General features: G+C 40.7%; 1 protein-coding gene across 3 annotated transcripts in view; it reads right to left on the bottom strand.

Moving 5' to 3' along the window:
* Window positions 1-691: 691 nt before the first annotated feature.
* The window catches only part of SHROOM2 (shroom family member 2), a 173,340-nt gene continuing 148,973 nt past the window's right edge, over window positions 692-25,058 (bottom strand). For all 3 annotated transcript variants that reach the window (XM_060233944.1, XM_060233945.1, XM_060233946.1), the window contains 5 exons: window positions 23,389-24,150; window positions 14,673-15,224; window positions 9,590-9,770; window positions 6,400-6,672; window positions 692-3,372 (listed from right to left, as the gene is read on the bottom strand). In XM_060233944.1, coding sequence (XP_060089927.1) covers window positions 3,106-3,372; window positions 6,400-6,672; window positions 9,590-9,770; window positions 14,673-15,224; window positions 23,389-24,150 — 2,035 coding nt within the window. In that variant the 3' untranslated portion in view covers window positions 692-3,105. The remainder of the gene's footprint in view (window positions 3,373-6,399; window positions 6,673-9,589; window positions 9,771-14,672; window positions 15,225-23,388; window positions 24,151-25,058) is intronic.

Genomic DNA, 25,058 nt, shown 5'->3' with positions numbered 1-25,058 from the left:
CCCACTGTACTATTTTTTAATGAATACATTTATGAAACAGTTGTCAAGTAGCACAGCATCTTGATGTTCACACACACACACACACAAAACCTTGGGGAAGGCTGCAAAATCAGTTATTTTTGTTTTATTTAAACTCTGTACATACTGGACTCATAAGATAGATAAAAACATAAGAACACACACACACACACACACATACACACACATAGCCACTGATGGACCTTGCTCCATATTTTTATCCAATCCCCTCTTGAAGCTGGCTATGCTTGTAGCCGCCAAGCATAGTAGATAATATTATCTTAGTCTTTTTACCCATAAATTGTAGTTGTTTGCCTACTCAGAAGATCACAAGAACAGCTGATAGGTTGGCTTAGTTCATAACAAAGTACATCAGACAGGCATTTCTTGCCATTGACTTTGGATTCCATTCCAAGCAGATTTTCGAAAGTACCACATATTCCATAGGGAAAGAACTTCCACCCTCAAATTGCTTTTTATTTTTTCTTGTTTTAGTCTGGCAGCAGAGTTTGATAATGAATCTAAATATATTTGAAGTGGGAAAACTTTTAACCTAAGTCACCAAATCAGTATGTTTTTTTTCCCTTTAAGAACAATATAGATTATTCCATGTACAGAGGAAGATTACAGAGCTTATCATATACAGAAATGTGAAAAATTAATAGTCGCTTGATACACTGAAACACAATATTCACTTTATTTTCCTTGGTCAAGCAAGGTAGTTTTATCAGTAGATAAGTATGTAAGCAACAAGTAAGTAGTGAATATACGATTTTCCTCAAGGTTGCATATTCCAAAGATATAATGGGAAGGTGGAACCTGACAATTATTTTTCACTATACAAAATAAAAGCCTAAAAACTGCAATGTCACATAACGAATTAAGGAATAAGCCATCACCTATGGATGCCAAAGGCAAGAGGTTAGCACCAGATTCTCTCTCACACAAAGCAACAATGGATCTATTTATAGAATTATATACAGGAAGAGAAGGAATCCATCTGCTGATCTCATCCAGTAAAACAACCAACATTTTTTATTTAAAAAAAGAGAGAGCCAAAGAGACTGGTCAGCCAAAGGTGATTAATATCACATTATGAAAAGGATAATATACAGTTATATATCAATCCCAAATTGCTATCTTCATATGAATTACAGGTCTTAATTCAAAGCACTGTTTACAGATATATTGAAATTATATTTGGAGTCCACGTACACAATCAGAACCACTAAAACAGTCATTACTTTTTTTTAAAAAAAAAGTCACAGGTAAAAGCTTACTGACAGAAATCAAAAGGTTATTTTTACCTTGGCCATATTTAAAAATTAGTAAAAGAATTCTGAAACAAAATGAACATCAGTTCAGAGAGGTGTAGCAGCATCTGGTGATGGCAAGAGTCTTCTAAGATGAACAAATCAAAACAGAACTGGGATAAGAACAACTTTTAAAAGAATGACACTCATGTAAGCAAGTGGTGGAGGGTAGACTGCATCAATATATTAGATCAATGGGGAGAAAGCACCACTAAGGACTGAAGTCTGCAGCTTGTGAAGGGTTTAATCTGAGAAGCTAATTATGACAGAACTGTGCACAGCCAACAAGTACTCTGTTTTTACTGGAAGGATGGGAGGAACAGAAACCTTGGCCCACTTTCGAGTCTCAATGCAACGTTTACAAGAGAGGTATTTCTCACTTTTCTGTAACGTTTGAACTAATCTCATGTCTGAAATAAAAGATTATGGCAACTGGATTCAATAGTGAAGAGTGGAGTGAATTAATTTCTCAGTAGAACATAGAACAGCTCACAGGATTTCAGTCTATCCAATGGAAATGTGGACAACACAGCAGTACTTACAGAATCATTCATTAGAGTTTGTTATCACATCCTGCTTATCTTCTATAAGACTGCTGAATGGTACTTCTTACTAATGTTGGAACACTATCAGATGGTACAATTAGAAATATGTTCCATGTGATCCCAAGGTGTAAAACAAAGTCCCTTTAAAGGTATAATAGTTAGCAAGCAAAATCTAAATACATCTCCATCTCACACATTGTAATGTAAGATCCCTGCAACTGTGAAGGAACTAAGTAAAAGATGGTAAAGTATTTTTTGTGGAAGACAAAAATGGCAAAAATAGTACTGAAGCGACAAGGGCACAAGTGGCACAAAATAATGAGCTCTGTGAAAATGAGGGTGGGGAAGGAAGATGGGCAGCATGGTCTGCTAATAATCTGAAGTATTATCCACTGATTCTCTGGCAAGCAGCACCTAATGTGGCAAAGCAGCCCTACCTCATAGCTTAGATCCTGTACGTGTCCAGTGGTTGGGACCTTATTATCACTTTCATACAAGACAGTATGAAAGCCAATGAAGCCAATGAAACTCTCCCCTTCCTTTTCCTTCTAGCCACCCCCTCGCCACACATGAAGTAACTAATGAAATGATAATAATGTGTCCGCTCATCAAGACAATAAAAATAACAACCACGCAAATACACCATGCCCTAAGAGTGTTTGGATATAACTATGACAAATGGCTAGGAGGTTACTTGTATAAATGATCTTGATAATTTTTGGAGCAATATTTCTTATGAAATACCTTAAAAATAATCATATGTACATGAATGAAAATGTCCCTACATCTTATCAATCTGAATGTAAAGCTACATAGCACGCAGAAAGTGATGTTCTCTGCTTGATGTGGCTACTTTAAAAGGAAGTTTCTCTAAACTGGTCCTGAATGTTGCTTATTTTGGAGGTTTGCAATGATCTCTACGGCATCCGAGAACAGAAACTATTCATTTATTTCTTTAAAACAGCAACCAAGAACTGCTTTTATGCTAAACTGCAGCAGATTCTACAAGGCAATGAACCTGAAGCACAGAATCAAACAACTGCAGAATTTTCTAAAGACTGTATGATAGAAAAAGCCAGAGATTAAATGTGATTCCAGAAATGCAAATACAGCCAACACAGAAACAAACCTCTGACATTATTGCTATTATGTCACTTTCTTTTCAATGGCTCCCCCTCGTGGTCAGAGATGTTGCATACTTGGAATGCCACCCGTTACCCTCATTTGTGTCACTTAGGCCTTTCAGGCTGGAGGCTATCAGTCAGACACTTGAGCTGCTCTTCACCAAGCTTGATTTTATCCTCTAGCTCTCGCTGCTCAATGATGAGGGCAGATTTCATTTTGACAAAGTGCTCATAGTCTGCAAGGTTTTCATCGCTCAGGTAGTTGGCCAAAATGTCAAAGACAATGCGTTCCCTTCGATCCAGGTTTTCCTTCAGCTCCTTCGCATCTTCATGCTGTTGTGTGAGTAGCTTCTGTTTCTCCACCAGGACTCGCTAGAGGGGAAAAAACCCAAAACAGTTTCTTTTGACAGAAAAGCTTCCCTCTTAACAGACAATTTACATGCAAGCCAGCCTTCTCTCAAATGTGCACTCAACAATGTGTCGGATTAAAAAAAATAATAATAACGAGGATTACAAACTTCAACTGTAATTGAGAATTCTTTAAGTCAAACATGATCTCACAGTCTGGTTCAAAACGAAGTATATCAATTATATTAACAGTGAGCAAAGTGATTCAGAAAGAAGGGTTCCTTTTGCAATTTCAGCTATGAATATTGGCATGATTATAGATTCAAATGTGTGAAGATGATCCAGATGAAGTTAAACACTTTCAAGCCACACTGATTTTAGGACATACTTAACTCTCCCATTGCAATCAAGGGGAATTAAGTGCTAAACTTCACCTTGCTCAGGCCCAATCACAGTTGAAATGTCTAACCATAGACTAAAAAATGGATGTTTTTTCTTATCCTCCCCAGTTTTACAAGCTGTGCTGTAACTCCACACACACCGCCCCCCAGCTCCACCCCATACATGTATTCCCTTATGGTTCCATCATGGGATTCAGATAACAAACACTGTTGCTGAAGCAGACTGAAAAAGTGAGAAGTGACTACGAAAGCTTATGCACTACCACAAATTTAATAAAACCTTTATTCTGTTTTTGAAAGTTAAACTGCCTCAAGTGCCATTTCTCTACCACTTAACCCATCAGGGAAGCAAAACTGAAGAGTAAAATGGCAGACTCTGCACTACTTAGCTGTTAGGTTTAAATGGTTGGCTACAAACTGCCAAACTGGCCCCAAGCCTGGTAAATGTTCATCTTCCCCCAACATTGGTTCATAAATTCAGAAACGGCCTGAATTTGGGCTAGATTTCGGTTTGTGAACTGATTTGCAACCGTCCCTAGCAACAAATATTACCTCCACCCCCAAAGAAAACCTCTGAGCAAAGAAAGAATGGTAAAAAGGAAGACGAGTGGATCCGACCTTACTTAAAAGAAAGCCAACAGGAGAAAAGGCCCAAGGACAATCTAAGAACTGTATAGAAATATATGCTTAAACCCCCTCCCCCCCACAAATCCCACACTTTTGCTGCTACACCAAAATGAATGGGCTTGGGCTGGATTACATTGCAAGTCACATGGCAATTTAGTCTTCACTGTAAGAAACAGTGCAGGAAAAAATGTTAGGAAATCTAAGAGAACCTAAAATAACAACAGCAGCTTCTACAGTCTCATGGTATCCATAATGCTGATCAAGTATTAAGTTTAGGTGTGATTCGTGAGTGAGCCATTCAAAATATAGGGACCCTGCTTGGTGTATCTCAAGGGTCTCCAACAATAACCAGCACGTGAAGGAAATGGCAGGCAAAGATTTTTGTGAGACATGAGTTTCTTACATACAATTTACAGAAATAGAAATTACAAGTAGGGAACCTGCAGTCTCCCTCTGAGAAAAATCTGGCCCAGCTGTAGGGTGCCAGCCTCTGGAATGGACCACATTGCACAGCTGGAAATCTGAAGGGCTTGTGGGGTCACCTCAGCTTTCTCTGCACTTCCCTCCTCAAACTATTTCCCTCATGCTGGCAGCCCCTATATGCTTACATTTCTGTTTCCTTATCTTCTTCTTACCCACTATTCCATCTTCTGAGGGAGATATTTGTGGATTTTGCTCCTTTTCTTTCTCGTACTCTTTTGGGTAGCTATGGGCAAGAGCTATTGATAGAAGGTACAGCTCTCGTATGCATGAAACCTGGTAGTTTCAAGTCTTGTATGCATGAAATCTAGTATCTGCCCTCTATCTTCAGTTATATTTATTATTTATTTCATACACACTCCACCTCTCTCTCTCCCATGGGGAACTACAGCTTACATAATTCTTCTTTCCTTGATTTTATCTTCACAACAATCCTGTGAGGTAGATTAGTCTTACAGGATATTTTTGGTGCAAAATCTCACAGTGAGCTTCCATGACAGTGAGGTCTCACAACTGGTTCTTCCAGATTATAATCTGAAACTCTAACCACTACACCATGTTGGCTTTCATGGGGTGACTGTTGTGGCAGTAGGGAGCACTATGAGCCTGGGTAAGTAATGCAAAGCCATTCTAGACCCAGCCATGGTGGCAGGGAAAGCTGGGAGCCACTCTGGGCCCAGTTGTGGCAGTGGGGAACACTATGAGCCTGGGTAAGTCATGCAAGTTGTATAGCAGCAAATTACCCAGTGGTTATTGTTGGGTCTGACCCTGAGAAGTCCACCTTAAAGGCCAAAATAGCCCTGGAAAGCGCACAGCCCTGCCCCCCTACCTTTTAATGACAGAAACCAAGGCTTGAAGGCTGGCAATACTGTTGTGCTTGCCTAGCAATAGCCAATGAAGGCATTTGTTTTTAAAGCTACAGGTGTTTGCTTCTATCACTTCAGAGGGGGTTAAACCCAAAATTGTGTGTGTGTTTTAGATTTCAGATTTTTCTGTAAACAAGGGGTTTGTAGAAAGATGCATTTTGTCTGTCTATGCTCTCCCCTGTCTCTGGATTTAAGTATCCACAGACAGGGTCACATTATGAATTAGGTACATTAACAGAGGTGAACAGTTGAAAAATTTATGCCAGTACACTAAAACAAACGACCACACAGAGTGCTCCTGTGTATATTTATTATTTATTGGAAGACCCTGTGTGCAACACTTCCTAATAAAGTCCTTACAACAGCCAGTGTTTGGTCTGCGGAAGCTTTATGGATTACTAATCAACATGTCAATGATCACTGATGTTGTATATTTTCAGTTATGCTCTTTGTTGATCTCTTGTTCTGAATTTGAATAGTTTGGCTCTTTAATTGTAAAACATTGCTGACCCCTGATCTGGCTTTTCTGTCGTCTAATCCCCTGAGCCAGGAAGTTCTCTCTATAGTTCTTGAAAACTTTTCATCAACTACATTATTGGGGAAAATAAAATGAAGAGAGGGGGGAAAAATCAGATAGTGGCTTTTCAAAACAGAACCACCACAGTACACTGCCTTACCCGTTCTTCAGGAGAAGCATTTTCATCCAAATTGTTCAAGGCATTTTCTACTCGGGCCAGCCGACCAGAGAGTGACAGCAGGAGGTTGACCACTTTGTCTAAGTCTCCTATGAACATCCGGAACTTGTCAAACTCATTTGGCTTGCAGACTTCTTTCACAATGGCCTCTACTTCATCTCCAAGCAGATTGTTCGCCTGAATGTCTTCCAGGAGTGTCTCCCGAGCTTCTCGCAGCACCTGTAACTTTCGGCTTATGCTATCTATAAGCTCTTGCTAAATTTTAAAAGAAAAAAGGAGAGGACAAATTATCATGTACAAATGATATAACCACAACGAAACAAATTCTCTCCCTTGCCTAAATTCCCAAAATATTGTACCGTTTAGATAGGGATGAGCATAAGCAAGTGGTCACTCTGAGCTTATATTCTAATAGCCACCCATGGCCCCCATCTGTGGATAGCTAAATTTGCAAACTGCAGCCACAAGGAGGCTCAAGAGATTTTTCTGTACACTTGGGGAACTCCCAGGTGTGCAGAAAACCCTTAAATCTTAAAAAGAAATCACAGGGAAAGTTTAAATTCCCTCCCCCAAATGAACTTACCTTTGTGGGCATGGCTGCTGCTACTGCTCCTATAAAGTCACTCTAGACCCAGCTGTGGTGGCAGGGAAAGCTGGGAGCCACTCTGGGCCCAGCTGTGGCAGTGAGGAACACCATGAGTGGCTCTGGGCCATGGCGTTGGGGAGCACCAGAAGTGGCTCCCAGGCACCATGGCTGTTGTCAGCTAAAAAGTAAGGAAAGGGTGGGAGAAAGAGAAAGAAGGGGGGATTGGCTTGGGGAGGAGACAGAAAGGGAGATATAGTGGGATTGGCTGGTGTGGAGAGAAAGAAGAAGAAGAAGACTGCAGATTTATACCCCGACCTTCTCTCTGACTCAGAGCAGCTTACAATCTCCCATATCTTTTCCCACCACAATAGGTAGATGAGGTGGATGGGGCTGAGAGGGCTCTCACAGCAGCTGCTCTTTCAAGGACAACTCCTGTGATAGCTATGGCTACCCCAAGGCCATCCCAGCAGCTGTAAGTGGAAGAGTGGGGAATCAAACTCGGTTCTCCCAGTTAAGAGTCTGCACACTTAACCACTACACCAAACTGGCTCTCCAGAAAGGAAGAGAGATTGGCTTGGGGAAAGAGAGAAAAGGAAAGATCAGTTTGGGGAAGAAGAAAGAAAAGGAGGAATGGCTGGGGGAGACCGAGAGAGATAGAGAGAGAGAAAAAGGAGGGAGATTGGCTTGGGAGGAGAGAAAGAAGGGGGACTGGCTTGTGGGAGAAAGATGGGAGTATTGGCATGGGGAAGGGGAGAAAGAAATAGAAATAAGGGAGAACTGGCTAGGTGGGGGAAGAGAAAGAAAAAAAGGGGGTAATAGCTTGGGGAGAGAAAGGGAAAGAAGGGGGGAAAGGGAAAGAAGGTGTTGGAAAGTCCCCTCTTGTGGATTACCATTTGTAAATGAATATTTCACTAGAAACTGTATGTGGTATGCCACCTCAGATTTTACAGCACCACACTAAGTAGAGTTTCACTATTCTAGAATTTTACACTTCTAGAGTTTCACCCTAGAAGGATGTAGTACTGTTTAGGATGACATTAAGAAGGAAGAGAGAAATGAGGAATGACTGATCACCTTGGTTTTCTGATGGGCTCTATGAAGAGCCCATGTTTTTAATGCAGGTCCGTCATCTTTATTTGTAACACTATTTTACATCACTTACAAATATAAATTGCCTTCTGGTATGAAAAAACAATCCTAGATTTTATTCTGCATAGGGATGAATCATGCTTCCATGCTGTCCCCGTCCCCTCCATTTTTACATGGTGAGTGAAGACTTCTTGGATAGGAGCGAACTACAATTCATGTAATTTCCAAATCAGACAAAATGACAATCTGGTATATTCTCTTGCCTACAAAACTGGATTTTAACCCACAGTTTAATTATGGTTAAGAATCCTCATTTGTAAGCAAAAGAACAAACCACAGCTTGTTATTTTGGCCAGTTCAGTTGTCATAGCACATGACATTTTGTTCCCAATTAGGACATTTCAATCTTCTCATCCCATGTGAGTGAAGGAGAAGATTTACTGGTTCAAGCCCCAAAAACTTCATGGGTAGCTCTCATGTTTGAATGCGGCCATATTAATAAAAATAGCAGTTTTATTAGTTTGTTATTGCAAGCAAACAAACAGATGAGGTGAAAATATGGAAGCAAGGGAAAAGAAGATGAAGAGAAAGCGCCCCCCCCCCCCCAAACCCAACCCCAGCAACATCAGTCGTAATAATTCTATGGTTCATCATGGAAAACCCACACTGACAATTACTATCAACCAAAAGAGCAACATGGCTATTCCACCAAATGCATTCATATGATAAGTATTAATATTAAATGTATAACTATACCCTTTTTCGATTCAGGTGGATAGTTGTGTTGGTATGAAGCAACAGAACAAAGTTTGAATCCTACGGCACTTTTAAGACCAACAAAGTTTTATTCAAAGTATAAGCTTTCGTGTTCAATCATATTGGATTCAAACTTTGTTATACCCTCCTTTAATTATCAAAGTACCTCTGAGCTTGTAAAGTGGTCTCTCACTACTACTTTTGAACCTTAGCCAATTCTTGTGTATTTGAAGTAAGGGGAAGGGCTTGCAAGTCAGACTTATGACACCAAACTGCAAGTTTTCAAGTGCACCAGACTTTTATTAGGCTAGATGTTACAAGATAAATGGATCCTTACATTAAAACTTTTTCAAGTTGCAAATCAAGTGTTATAAATGAGAGAGTGTTAGGTGGGAACTACATGCCAACCACAACCCCTACTGGGCAATAGTTTGGACCACTTCCCTAGAACATGGATAGATCCTACGTTGGGGAATAGTCCTCAGAATAGCTGCAGGTGGCATGTTAAAAAAACTGTTACTCCTGAGTCACTGAGTAGAACTATTCTACTTTTTTTTTTAATTTCAGGAGTCCTATAGAACAATCCCAGGTCCTATAGTGAGAAAGTTATGTAATTCTACATCTAGAGATTTCCCTTTCACATACACAGAGTGCAAGATGGCTGCAGCAAAGAGACATCAGCACAGCCCTTCCCCAATAGAATTTTTTTTTTAAAAATGCAAATATGATAGTATGCGTTACCTTTTTCTCAGACAAGTCATGGTCTAGCTCATCCTCAGAATCTGCTTCACTTTGCTGCTGTAGTTGCTGCTGCTGCATGTCCTTCATTTTGATCAGGAGTTCTGCCTTTGGCACAGATGTGCTATAGTAAGTGGAACTGGTTGTCAGGGGAATGGCCAAAGGAGGAGGCTGCTCCTCTTTCCTAAGAGAAAGTTTTAGAGAAAACACACCCATGCTTGATTGCATTTGTGTACATACCATTTGTGTTAATGCCATTTGTAAAAAGTCTGCAGCAGTTCTGAAATCCTGTTTGCAGCCAGTAAATTGTAAGGTTAGAAGAAACATGTTTAACTATAGGGACTTCTCAAGCCCTGATGCCTTGATGAAATAGCTATGCCACTTAGAACCTAGCAATAGAGATGGGCAATTAAGACTCTACCCAAATGGCTGCTTGAAAGTGCTGGTTCTGCTTCTTAATTGCTATTCTCTAACTTACGTTGATCACCACATGCTATCTTTGATTATACAGGCATCAGTCAAAAGGCAATGTTTAAGCATTTGGGGGGGCTTTCATTGGTTCTGGCTATATAATCCCATAAACATACATTTGAGTGAAAAATATAGTTGCTAGTTTCATTATCCACAGTGCTAATGCTTACAGGCTCTTATTACTGAAGTCAGTCTTCACTCAGCTTCAGGAAGAGACACTGACAATTGAAATGTTAGGAAATGAAAGGGAATATATAATAAAAGCAAAAGTACTAGCATTTGACTATTAAGCATGACTGTGGTATTAGTGAATTTAGATGTATAAGATGTGCTAGCTGCCTATTGAGATAATAGTTTTCTGCTTTTTACAAAAAGGTAAGTGTTTTAAAACACCCCTAAATGGCATGCCAAGTGTCCAAGATGATATTCAGTAAAATTTACAATTACAAGCAATATCAGCTATAACAACTGTGTTGCCACATCACACCACAATGAAAATGCCATGCTTGGTCAGAGTCACTGGTGGAGGAAGCAGGAGGTCAGCAGGTAGAAAACTTTCCATAAGGAAAAGCAAGACGTTCTCAGTGACCTGCTTGGAAATTAATCTCAATCCCCCCTCCCCTTTGGTTAGAAAAACTGCCCCGTGATGCAGAATGGTAAAGCTGCAGTACTGCAGTCAGAGCTCTCTGTTCACAATCTGAGTTTGATCCCGGCAGAAGTTGGGTTCAGGTAGTTGGCTCAAAGTTGACTCAGCCTTCCATCCTTCCGAGGTCAGTAAAATGAGTACCCAGCTTACTGGGGGTAAAGTGTAGATGACTGGGGGAGGCAACGGCAAACCACCCTGTAAAAATGTCTGCCATGAAAATGTGAAAGCAACATCACCCCAGAGTCGGAAATGACTGGTGCTTGCACAGGGGACTACCTTTACCTTTACTTGGTTAGAAAACATGAGGACCAAAAAACAAGCACACACCATAAAAACCATGGGGCATTGTTTAAGCAGGAGATGTCTGGACAATCATAGTTGCATTTTTATTTCCCATAAACTCTATTTCTTATTTCACATACGGTTCTTTTTAAGCTTCTCTAAAATCACTGTAAAAGTTCTTTCCAAATGAATCTCATAACACTGCTACAGTCAAAGTGAGCAAAACTGAATTATACATCCCTCAGCTACTCCCTTACAAGTGGTATGGGACTGAGGGCACACTTGCCATCTCCATCAACATAGTGAGTCCATCCCGCCTCTCAACATCCACATGAAGGCAGAACATTCAAATTAGACCTACCATTCAATGCATAAAAGCACATCACTGATTTGTAGATTTTATCTAAGAGCTCAACCATACTTACATTGGAGCATATACCTGCTTTGAATGTTAAAACTTCTATGGATGCCCAGGAGTGCAACAGACAGGGAACAGAGAGGGAGAACAGGCATGTTTATGCAAGCCATCACGGAACAGATTGCCAGTCTAGTGGAATGTATTTATGTGAACATAATGAAAGTGCCCAGTAATTAATAAACAGTTATCTTTTAATATAAAAATTAAAAGCTTTTAATACAAGTTTTTAAGGTGCCACTGGAATATCAACTTAATAAATAGTTATTAATAGCTACATTGCTTCCCATATTTTCATATGACAAAACAGCCATGGCCATGTAAGTGGTGCCATTCCTGACTCTACTTTTTTTTCCCATACAGCTGAGCATGCAATTTTGTAACTGTGAGAAACTCAGAGAAAAATATCATTCTGTGAAAAAGTTTTCATTCATTCATAAATGTCTGGAATCTTCTCTGTTTCTCTGAGCTTGCTTAGAAACAAAACAGTTCATACTATTGATTTATTTTGTAATTAAATCACAACACAACAAAAAAATTGCACATATTCCAATAAATTTAAATAAATGTATGTTTTAGTAAAAGAAAACTAGTGCTGATGAATTCATGGAGCTGAACATTTTTCACCATTCTGAGCAGCAGAAACAGCTCACAGTTTCTATTTGGGAGTGCCATTCCTGTGGAATGGCTAACAGCTACCCTTGAACTTTCAAAATGACATTCTACTTACTCAAATGACTGTACCTACACTTCAGTTAATGATAAAAGCCAGCTGTATAGATTCCCACATTATGTTTAACTGCCATGGGCATATTTTTGGAGTGACTGTCACAAATGCATGATAAAACTTTCCTTAGAATTAGGTGAAATGGCTCAATTTCTGGTGTGCAGCACCCTCATCAACATGCTTTTAGGCCATGTTATGAGTGAAATCAGTAATCCAAGAGCCAAATCCATGTAGCTTCAAAATATTTCTGGTTTTATATACATTCTGGGAAAGGCAATGGCAAACCATCCTGTAAAAGGATGAGGGACGGTGATGGAGGGATGGTGGCTCAATGGTAAAGCATCTACTTGGGAAGCAGAAGGTCCCAGGTTCAATCCCTGGCATCTCCAAAAAAGGGTCCAGGCAAATAGGTGTAAAAAACCTCAGCTTGAGACCCTGGAGAGCTGCTGCCAGTCTGAGAAGACAATACTGACTTTGATGGACCAAAGGTCTGATTCATATGTTCATATGTTCAAAAAGTCTGCCAAGAAAATGTCCTGATGTGATATCACCTGGATCACCAGTGCTTGCAGTGCTTTACCCTTTATATACGTTCTCTACTATGCAACTTATAGTTAAGATGAATCACTTCTTTATCGACCTCTGTGTACTTAGTGAACCTGGAGTAAAAAAAGCGTACTGCCGTCTTTGAGATAACTTGCAATATTTTCCATGGCAATAACTTTGCATATTGTCTATGTCTCTGAATATTGCTGCTAATTTATGTTTGTGTGCTCTGACTTAAAAAAAAAAACAGAAGTGAGGCTCTTAATAGCCATAATAAATAGTTAAATAGAACTTCCATGATATTTCTCAGTACCAAATGCTGGGCAAAGCGATCATCATGCTTACGCTTAGACCAGAGGTTCCCAAACTTGTTTGGCCTAACACCCCCTTTTCAGAAAAAAAGTTACGCAGCGTCCCCCTGGAAATCTGCCTTCAAGAACTGGACTAAAAAATGCAATGACACATTTGCACACAGAGTAAACAAAGATGTTGTAAAGAAGACACTTTGAAGCTTGAAATTCTAAAATCATTTTATAAAATCAACATAGTAACATTCCCATACACAGAGAATTTTTGAAATTTCTTTGCAATTATTATTCACCCTCCCCTTGACAGCTCCAACTAATACAATGGGAAGGTGCCCCGCCCCGCCGCTTTCAACCTGAAAGCAGTGGACAGTGGTAAAATGGGGCACTCTTCGTAGGATCTTCCAAGGAAGCATCTGACAAGCGCAGGCAATGTTTGCCCTGAGAAGAAAAGTGGCGCGTGGCAGCACCAGCTGGGGCAATCGTGCCACAAGAGAAGGGAGAGTAAGGGGGTGCCCAGCAGAGCCCCCTGGCAGGGTGGCACCCTAGGTGGTTACCTACCCACCTCCTACCATGCGCTGGCCCTGCAGAAGACACTCTGACCGATTTCCCAGTTGTCTTATGCTGCTCTCAAGCTCCTCTTCTCAGTGGGGCTTCCGTCCAATTTCACACTATCTGTCCTGGGGTTGCAGCTAGTGTCAGCTTTTTCGTGCCGCAAACAGAAACCTCTAAAACCCAGTTTCTGTTTGTGGTGCGAAAAAGCGGACCACAACTAGCTGCAGCCCTGGGGCAGATAGTGTAAAATTGAAGGGAAGCCCTGCTGAGAAGAGGAACTTGAGAGTGGCGTAAGGTGAGTGGGAAATGGGTCTCTGTGTTTAGGGCATTGTGGTTGGCTGAAATCAACAGAAGCAACCACCTGGTAACCAGAGAACTATAAGAAGCTTGACGCTCTGCAGAAAACCTTGTGAGGAGCATGCTACAGGTTGAAATTCTTTAGAGAAGTTTGTGTAATTGCCTCAGTGCTTCCACTGTCCTGACTTGAACTGTACTGCTGAGAGAGAAACTGCAAGCAACCTTGAGAAGCGCTAGCTATAGCAAGTATTGGCTAGCATAGACTAGTAAGGTTTTTCGTTTCTTTCGTGTTTATCTGTAAACCTCTATTTTTTTATTCTGTTTTGTAAATAAACTGCATTCTTCTTATATTTTAATTGGAAGGAGTTCTGGTCCTCATTACTAGTCTAATTGGGTGAATTCGCACTAAGTAGCAGACAAAAAGGAACTCTCTATTTTTGTTAATTGGAATTTCTAAATTAGAAATTCTGGACCCCACCCAGAAGCGTGATGTTTTGACACCTCATACCCTCTTCTCTTCTCTTCTTCCTTTATGCTTCCACCGCCCCCTTATTTTTATTTACCACCCCCCAATTGTACCCAAGGATATTACTGCCCCCCCCCGAATCATTCCAGCGCCCCCTAGGGGGCAATATCGCCCACTTTGGGAAACACTGGCTTAGACTTTCTGGACACTGTTAGAAATATTATGTTGGATGAGATTAGCAATCTGTTTATATGTCCTGGTGTGTGGTTTTATTATAGGATTCCTTTAATTGAAAAAGTTGAACACAGATTTATGCATGGATAGGATAAAATAAAGGGCATTCCCACTGGTTTACAAGAAAGAAATCTCTACTTACTTGTCCTCTGAGGCTTTTGGTGAAGGAACTTTTAAAAGAAGCTTTCGGCGCTGTTGTGCTTCTTCCAAGAGATGCTCATCTTTTGGAAAGATTCCCATCATCAGGTCCATTGTCGTTCTGATTTTCACATTAGGGTCCAAAATATCTGCTAATGATTTATCCTTGCCCACAATTTCTCTGGCTAACTCCTCTGACTTCCAATCATCAATTGTCTTTTCTTTGGCTCTCACATAGCTAACTGCATGAGCAGGAACATCACTGTCCTTCAAGTTGGTTCCTGGTGCTTCAGCAGGCTGCAAATAAGGCAATCTATTTTTTTTCTCAGGCTCTGACTCCACACCTTGCCTTGTATAAGCACAGAAACGTGAGTAGGACTGTTCAGAAGTGCTGAGTGTCTTAATCTGATCTTTCTCCAATCCACTTGGCAAAGCAGGAGGCTCTATTGTGCTTGGAAGATTCTGCCTGCTTTCCTTCTCCGCATGGCTCTCAGAATGTACAATCTTGATAGGAACCATTTTGACCATTGTGTTGTTATCCATCACTCTTTCAATTCTGGGGGAAAGAAAACAACAATTACTATATAAGAGTGTATAACATGTGACAGCATATTAGAATCCTGGTTTATGGAAGAAAAACATCTAAATTTGCCCAGGTCTCTGCATTTGGACATTATAGCAAACGGGAATTTGAACAGAATCTTTTCAAACCTGGAAACATTCAATCATTGTCTGTATGTCAGATAAGGACAGATTAAAGTATGAGAGCATTACAATAAACTGCATTTGTGCCAATTACAAACTGAGGTTTGCCACTACCGTACGTATGAGCTCAACCTATACGTTTACTCGGAATCAACACTACCTTGTTCAGAGGGACTTTTATCCAAATAAGCACATAAGACTGTGACGGATTGCAAATTGTATTGTTTTACTGGATTGGATTGTTTTATTGATACATCGTGTTTTAATTGTTATTTATACTGTTTTATAATGCTGTTATCTGCCCTAAGCCCTTTTTGGGATAGGGTGGAATATAAATAATCTAAATAAATAAAAAATAAAATAAATAAAAGGAAAGCAGGTTTTTAAAATGTTCCTAGTCTCAGAGAGTCAGGGGGTTCAGGAGTTAATCTATCCTGGAGTGGAGAGTTTGTGTGATTGACTGCTCTACATGCTCTCTGATTGGTCAGCATCAGCTGTTAGAGAAATAAAAACATCTGGTGGAATAAAGGTCTTATGCATTTTGGCTGGTTTTGCATTGTGAAATTGACACCATTTTATCCTATCGCAAAAAAACTCCGGTTCAGTTTGATCCGTTTCCAGGCTATCAGACAGCTGCTGCTGAAGTGGCAGGATCCCACCAGCAGTCCTTGGTTGCCCATTCACATTGCTAACGTGCCTCAACCACAGACCTGCTGTGGAAAGGGTTTTTTTTTTTTTTTAAAGGCTCCCTGGTGTGTGCATCCAAGCAGAGAAGCGCCCAAGCACTCCTTGGGAGACGGGTTAGGAAAAAAACACCCAACCTTGCCAGAAACAGCTTGGCGCAATCACACAGCTCCTCTGCTTATGAGTCGTGCCAGGGCATTCAGACAGCAGCTGATAATGCAACCTAATTGTGATTCAGAGAGATACTACCGGGATGATCCAGGTAGCTTTTCAATGCAGATGGGAAGCATCATAAGGACATAAGAGAAGCCATGTTGGATCAGGCCAATGGCCCATCCAGTCCAACACTCTGTGTCACACAGTGGCAAATACACACACACACACACACTGTGGCTAATAGCCACTGATGGACCTCTACTCCATATTTTTATCTAACCCCCTCTTAAAGCTGGCTATGCTTGTAGCCGCCACCACCACCTGTGGCAGTGAATTCCACATGTTACTCACCCTTTGGGTGAAGAAGTACTTCCTTCTATCCATTTTAACCTGACTGCTCAACAATTTCATTGAATGCCCACGGGTTCTTGTATTGTGAGAAAGGGAGAAAAGGACTTCTTTCTCTACTTTCTCCATCCCATGCATAATCTTGCAAACCTCTATCACGTCACTCCGCAGTCGACGTTTCTCCAAGCTAAAGAGCCCCAAGCGTTTTAACCTTTCTTCATAGGGAAAGTGTTCCAAACCTTTAATCATTCTAGTTGCCCTTTTCTGGACTTTTTCCAATGCTATAATATCCTTTTATACAGGGACATTATGATATTGGCTATTTGGATCATCTGGGAACGGGATGAGAACGGGTAAGGCTTGGAGGGCAGATGTGCTCATGTGTGTGCTTTTAATCCAAATGGGAGGCAGGGTTAGGTCAGGCCAAATCTCTCATGTGAAACCACCCTTTGTCTTTTATCTGGCTCAATAGCTAAAGAGTTGGATTCTGAGGGAGAGACATTTGAAGTCAGTGTTTTCTAACAGGATAATCAGAAAGGTTCTTCTACAAAGAGGAGAAGAGAAACTCCTCTGTCTTTATTATATTAGAACTACCCTGAGGGAGAATTCACCTTCTCAAGAAAGCTACAAAACTGCTTTATACAGATAACAGAATACTGGAAGAAGGATTTGGCATGAATTGTCTGGGTAGTTAGAGAGAACTCCAATTTGAGCCAAATAATAAAAGAATTATTGCTTCTTAGGGACAAGGAGAACAATAAAAGGGGTTGGGAGGAGAACAATAAAAGGGGTTGGGAAGAGAACTCTGGCCTAATGTAAAGGGGAAAAGCTTTAAGCACTTCAAGAGTCAGTAGAAGACTATAATTTCTGAAGGGAGTATCTAGATAACTAAAGGGAGAAAACTAGAAATGCTAAGAATTTGAAACTCTAAAACTAAGCTACAACACCTCTCTGTCGAATGCTCTAAAAATTCAAATCTGTATATATTAGAAAGTTTTTACATCAGCAGTATCTAAACCTTTATACATACATACACACACACACTGCCATTTTGAGTGGATTTACAAAACAAGACAGCGCCTGTATTTCCCCTCAAGTTCCTGGGAAACACTGAAGGGAACGAAAAAAGTTTGGTGGGGAAATCTGCCTGGGAGATGGAGAGCAATAGGGGTTCAAGATTCTGTTGCCTAAAAGTTTTCAATGGAGAAAAATTATTTTAAAAGTAAATCAGAGCTGCACTTATCTGTAACTGTTTTTTATCTAACGTCTTCAGTGCAAGCACACACGGGACTGTGTAAGCACAGAGCTAGATGGAGAGACTAGTGTTACAAGCTTCCAGTGTTTTCTAGATCTCCCCCCCCCCTGGTATTTTTGTATTTGATGTGTGTGTGCGTATGTGTCTGCATCTGAAAGGATACAGGAGGTCTAATCTATCTTCAGTTTGGCCAACACCTTGGTTAATAATGAGAAGGGGTGGAAAGGCAAATAAAAGGGTCCCACACTATGAGAACTGGAAAGCAACCCCCAGGAATCTGTCCCCTGTCCACACAGAAGTTAAAAAGTGGGCATTTTATATAGTCCTTTGATGTGAAAAGATCTGTCGAAGGGGTGCCCAATGATTCGAGGATTGGCATTAGGTATTTGTCGATCAGGGATCATTTGTGGCTTTCTAAGTGTCTGTACTCAGAGCATCTGCCATGATGTTGTCCTGGCCTGCTATGTGAATTGATGACAGGGTGACCTGATGCTCTATTGCCCACTCCCAAATCCATGTGGCCTCTTTGCAAAGGAAAGTTAAGTTGTTCCTCCCTGCTTCGAGCCATAATATGTTGCTGCCATGTTGTCGGTGGTGACTAGCGCTTGTTTCCCCCTCAATCAGACCTGTAAAAGAGGCAAGGGATGCCTGATGGCCTTTAATGCCAAAAAGTTTATGTGCTTAGTGTAGTCTCCTTCATCCCACTAACTGCAGGCAGAGAAACCTTCATTATGCCCCCCCCCAACTAGGGAGGCATCAGTAAGCACCTGAATATCAAATGTAGAAAAAGAAGATGATATTGGATTTATACCCTGCCCTTCATTCTGAATCTCAGAGTCTCCGAGCAGCTTACAATCTCCTTTACCTTCCTCCCCCACAACAGACCCCCTGTGAGCAGGCCTGTAACCAGACAATTTGGGGTGGAGACACCCGGGGGGGGGGGACTGCGGGTGCTCTCTCGCTGCGGGTACTCTCTCGCTCTCCTGCTTTCTGCCTCTCTGTCGCTGTCTGTCCCCCTCTCTTTTATGCTGCCATTCTGCCACTCTCTCATTCTGTCCCTGTCTTTTGGGCTGCCATTCTCTCTCTCTGCCGCTGTCCCCCTGTCTTTCAGGCTGCCATTATATCTCTGCCGCTCTTTCACTTTGTCCCACTGTCTTTTGCACTGCCATTCTCTCTCCCTCTCTCTCAGCTGCTTTCTTACTCTGTCCCTCTTTCTTTCACTCTGCCTTTCTCAGTCTCTGCTGCTCTCTCACTCTATCCCCCTGGTCTTTTGCGCTGGCATTCTCTCTCTCTCTCTCTCTCTCTTACTCTGTTCCCCTTTCTTTCACGCTGCTGCTCTCTCTCTCTCTGCCACTTTCTTACTCTGCCCCTGTCTTTCGCAGTGCTGTTCTCTCTCTCTCTGCCACTCTCTTACTCTGTCCCTCTTTCGTGGCGCTGTTCTCTCTCTCAGCCACTCTCTTACTCTGTCCCCGTCTTTCGTGCTGCTGTTCTCTCTCTCTCTCTATTTGCCGCTCTCCCCCTCGCTGGTCCTGGAGGCCCTCCAACAGAGGGGCCCTACATAGGGAAGGGGAGGTTTAATAGAGCAGGCTGCCCCCGGCTCCCCCGTCACTATGACCCTGCCTGTGAGGTAGGTGGGGCTGAGAGAGCTCTCCCAGAAGTTGCTCTTTCAAGGGCAGCTCTGTGAGAGCTATGGTTGACCCAAGGCCATTCCAGCAGCTGCAAGTGAAGGAGTAGTGAATCAAACCTGGTTCTCCCAGATAAGAGTCCACAAACTTAACCATTACACTAAACTGGCTCTCAAGGGTACCTCTCCAAATATGTTTCTGTCATCCAGTCACCATAAGGTGGATCTCAGTATTGATCTGGAGATGGATATCCTGCACCACTATGGGTCTGTATTAATTGCAAATGCATGGAAATTCCTCATACAAGGGGCCTCATACAAAATATATGCTGTTATGGAAGCCATTACACCCAGTAACTTGGATTCACATTGCTTTTTGCAGTCTTACTTTCCGGAATTGCGAAATAAGGAATTTAATTGTTCTAGCCCTCTGTATCTGAATGGGAAAAAAGGCTCTGACAAAGAGAGAATTCATGTGAGTCCCTAAGCATTCAATGAATTGAAAGGGTTGTAACTGGGATTTATCCCAGTTAATGAGGAAGCCTAAGTCCTCCTCTGTGGCTGTGGCTAGTGAAATGTTTTCCTAAGAGTATTGTAAGAGGAACCCACAAAAAGCCAGTCATCCAGATAAGGATAGATGCAGCAGCCTTGGAGGGTTAAGTAGGCTAATATTTTGGCCACACATTTGGTAAATATCTAGGTGCTATGGCCAAGTCAAAGGGCAACACACTGTATTCATAATGAGATTCATAATCACTCACAATTTGCTGGAAGTACCAATTCATTCTCTTTTCATGCTGGCAAAGTGAGAACTGAGGGAGGACAGCTTTTCCTGTCTCCATCATGTGACCACTCTCAGCTCGGAGGGGAGGGGGAGTACTCCAAAAGATCTAGAAAATGCTGGCTTTGTGAAACTAGTCTCTACAGCTGGCCTTGTGTGCCTGAACTGAAGGCACAACAATGAACCTATGTTTTCGGTTCTGCTCAAAAATTACAACTGAATATTTTATAAGTAACTAGCAAGATATGCTCAGGACCATTTGAACATCTTCTGGCACAGTTCTATATTTTTATGGGACAAAATTTATGATGTAAGTGTTAATCTGCGGTAAGTAATAGTTATCTGTGCATAACAAAGGTGCATCCCTGGCATGAGTAGCAAAAATTGAGACACAGTATATTTACAACTTTACTTTAACAGACTGGAATATCTAACATAAATAACCCACAGTTGCCTGCTTACTTATACATTACAGCAAATGGCTGACACTTGGTGAGCATCAGCAACATGTGAAAACTGACAGGCCTAAACAAATTTTGTGAATGTCTAAAAAACTCAGACATGCACAGTTCAGGGCTGACAGTCACCTAAATACAACTGTCCAAATTTGTTACTAAATATCTGAAAAATAAAAAGGCTAGTTTGGCTCACAAAATTAATTACAATGCTAGTGTTCATTGGGATATTCACAGTTCTATATAAAAGTTGCTTGCTTTTATTTTTTGTTTTACAACTTGTTTCATGCACTGACATGTTATAAACAGCCACGGCTGAAAAAGGACTTTTCCAAGTGCTTCTGGAAAACTGTGGTGGGAGGAGAACACTGCTGCAAGCCTTCCCATATCTTGACATGTTTCCCCTACAAAGAAAACCCCAGCAGGTGAAAAAATTCAATCACTCTGCCTGCCTGCCTGGCTGTCTTCTCAAGCACACTGGGCACAACTCCACTGACTGTAATGGCGCTCTGCTGATGCAGGCATGCCTAGTGTCACAGAACTTGTGTGCTACTGAGTCCAGTAATGCATTTTGTGACCTGGGGTGGATTCAATTACATACACTGTAAGACAGCTGGCTAAACGAGGAACTCCAGAAATTCCAGAGTGACTTGCATTGACAGAGAGTTCCCTCATTGCACAGGAATTAATGATATACTCTTGTAATCTTGATCCTATGAGACAGCAAATATTATGTATCTTTATATGCCTGTGTATCCTACATGTGTATTACTACACATAATAACGTAACACAAGATTAGAACTATTTCATTAAAATAAGCTGAGAATTGTACAATTGCATTTGCACCATGAAAAATTGAAAATGATCCTGCAACAAACAAAAAGGTTTAACTAACTATACTATCAAAGAGGAGAACAAGGAGCTCTGTTATTTGTGCTGAGGTTTAATTTTATCATGTATTAGCCTAACACCCATCGGTGAGGGTCTTCCAGTATACACAGGGTTGCTAGGTCCCCCCAGCTACTGGCAGGGGATGGAAACACAACTCTCTGCTGTAACATGTTTCTAAGGTTAACAACCACAAGACAAAAGTAAAAAAGGAAGTACGCTCCCAATACAGTGGGCCTAAGGATGATTACTTCCAGGGGTGGAATTCTAGCAGGAGCTCCTTTGCATATTAGGCCACATATCCCTGATGTAGCCAATCTTCCAAGAGCTTACAAAAAAGAGCTTTGTAAGCTCTCGGAGGACTGGCTACATCAGGGGTTGTTCACATGACCATTTTTAGAATTCTTCAGATACTCCTTGGATTTTTAATCATTCTGAATAACTTAGTGTCATTACCAAATTCGACTATCTGAACTACTTACCCTCGAGATCAAATGATTTGGGAAGTAAATCAAATAGCACACTTATCCTAGTACTTACCCTTGGGATGTCCTAGTGCTTACTTCCTGCCATTGTATAAAACTGTTCATTTATAGCTACTGTCTCCTTCATTTTCTTCAACAAGTTACTGATTTGTAGGATAACTCATCCATGACCATTTGTTAGTGTGGACTTTGTCAACACTGTTTTGTTATACACCTATAAAACAACTGATGACATTATAACGAAAGCTGCCCATCTCACTTTGATTATAAACAACCAAGTTGTTTGAAACAACAATTCAGTTGTTCAGAATTTACTGTTGGACGAATGATGTACTTAGGGAATGAGAAGGCTCAATGGAATTTCCAGGTGGAAATTTTTTTATTCTCCTTCACGCAAAAACTAATTTTACACTATTGCTATTTAATAAATAAAAGGAAAAAACAAGCAAAAACTTTTATGGAGTAATAGAATTGGCTGGAATTATCAGTGTTACTGAGTCCTTATTGTTGTACAGTAAGAAAATTATATCAAGCCTATGAAATGTGCCATATCATTTAAAAATCACACTGGAAAATATAATAGACAGACATGGGGGGGGGGATAAGGGCAAATCATTAATTTAATGATTAATGATTTGCTTTCAATTCATATCATTCAGGGAGGGGAGATAGGAAAAAAATGGAGGGCAAATGTCTTTTTGAGGATCTTTTCTAATTTTTTCCAGTGGAAAAATTGCAAAATTTAGGTGATAATTTTAAAAAGCTTATATGAAACTATGAAAAAACTCCAATGGTTTTTTGTTTGCTTCTGGAATTAATGAAATGAAAAATAAATGTTTACTCAGATATGAAGTATGCAATTTTTTAAAGTCAGTCAGTCTATCGTATTAGATATTAGTACAAGATAATGATTTCTCTTAATACTGTAGACATATACAACATTTTCAAGAATTCATTTTTGTTTAAATATAAATATTGGCAACAATTAATATGCTGCAATGTGTTTAATGATAATTCATTATTAAAGAGTTCAGAGGTTTTAATGTTATAATAAAGTTTAATCTGATATCAAAAGATGCTGGTACTTCTGATATTGTGAATCCTACCTATTGTGACTACTTTCTTTTGTTTACTACAGAACTTGTTTTTCTGCTTTCAACTTTTAATTTCCGTCTGACCTCTTAGATGGCAAAAATTAAGATCCCTATGGTATGGCAGCATAAGGAACAGGAAAATAAATATTGCATATATTTCAATTTTCCCAATTCCCCCCCCCCACACACACATACAATTTCCCAAATTTTTACATCTCTTCTTAATATAGACAAATGTTCGTACCTTGTGGGATTCTCATCCTGGACAGCTACAGGAGGTTTGTCAGTTAACTTCTGTGGAGCAAACTGTGGTGAAGGAGACCTTGATGTTTCCATTCCCGGTTTTTGTAGGTAGTGATACGTCGAAGATGGCACAGGTTCAGGCTTGAGAGGTGTTTTTTCTTCTAAGTGCTGACAAACATTCTCTATGGATACCAGCTGTGGCGCCTCTGGCAGCTCAGTGCTTCCTAATTTTCCAGAAACCTTCACAGTGTGAGAAGGAGAGAAGTGACCAGCAACCACACTGGAAGAAACAGGAGGCACTGACTGAACTGGCCAACAGGCTGCTGTCAGTAAAGACTCTGATGATGCAGGAATTGATGCCAAAGAACTGTCCTGCCGTCTGTGTTTATTATCTCGTTTAGGTGTGGGAGATCTCTGAGGTATAGGACCATGTTTCTTATTCAGTTGCCCCAGCTCTGCTTGTAGGCTTTCTTCTCCTTTGCCTTGTGATTGACAGAGGTGGTTTTCATCTGTGTTTTGCCGCTCAGAAACAGTTGGAGGCAGCACATTGTAATCTTTGCTTTTTTCATTCACATTTTCCTGTGAATACCTATAATCGCTGGGCAATGTCCCAGATCTGCTTCGGCTCCCTTGAGATAAAACAGAGGTTTGCCCTGTGTGTGAGGGCCTGGTTGATGCTTTCCACTTAATGCCGACACCGAAATCTGATTGAGATGCTCCAGGTCCTCCAGGGTGGCCTTCTGGATATCCTACATCAACTGGTCTAGCAAGAGAAGGAAAATCACTACATCATTAGGAGACTCTAATATTGATGATATTACTTACCAAACTACAGTGATCAGTGTCAAGTACTTACACCATAGCAACAAGAAAGATGTCTTGTATTTCTCACAAAATTTGGGGGAAACAAACAGTACCAGGGTGGATTAAGATTATACAGTGCTATGTATTGTGATATAACCTTGAATTAAGAAAGAATAAAAAACAGAGTTATTGGCCTGCATCCTTCCACTCCAGGCTAAGTGGCTTTCCTCCAACTTAAGCTTCTCTTCTATTGGAAGAAGAGTTACTTAAATTGGATAAAGGGTCCATAGGCTGAAAGAATTTCCTGCAGTCTCTGGTAGGATATCATCCAATCCCTCTTGGGTGCAAATGAAGAGTGGATTGCTTAAATGGAATTCTCTATGAACTATCTGACACTCTATAATTATGAACATCATCAAATTATGCACAGATAATTCAAACAAATCATTCCCTTTATCTTTCTTTAAGCACTACATGCAATCAACAAAAACATTTATTTAGATGGCAAAATGCAACTCAATAAAGGAAGCCATGAGCCTCAGTTTGCAAGACCTGAGCAAGGTTGTTAACGATAGGACATTTTGGAGGCCATTAATTCATAGGTCATCATAAGTCAGAAGCAACTTGACAACACTTAACAGACATAGAGATGACAAGATGAGATGCAAGACAGCTACAGGATAACTACAATACAAAAATCCAGATTTTCTGAAGCCAAGACAAGGGGATAGGGTTTGGGGTGGGATGGGGAGATGTTCTGCAGGAAAAAAGAAAGATATGGAAACATTTAGGGCTCAGTCTCCTTTGGGCTTGACCTGAATATGACAACCAAAGCTTATCCAGCAACCGCAGGGTGCACTCTGGGCT

The sequence above is a fragment of the Heteronotia binoei genome, chromosome 3, assembly GCF_032191835.1.
Source record: "Heteronotia binoei isolate CCM8104 ecotype False Entrance Well chromosome 3, APGP_CSIRO_Hbin_v1, whole genome shotgun sequence".
NCBI lineage: Eukaryota > Metazoa > Chordata > Lepidosauria > Squamata > Gekkonidae > Heteronotia > Heteronotia binoei.
The sequence above is the reverse complement of the archived record's forward strand: the minus strand, read 5'-3'. Positions and strand labels throughout refer to the sequence as shown.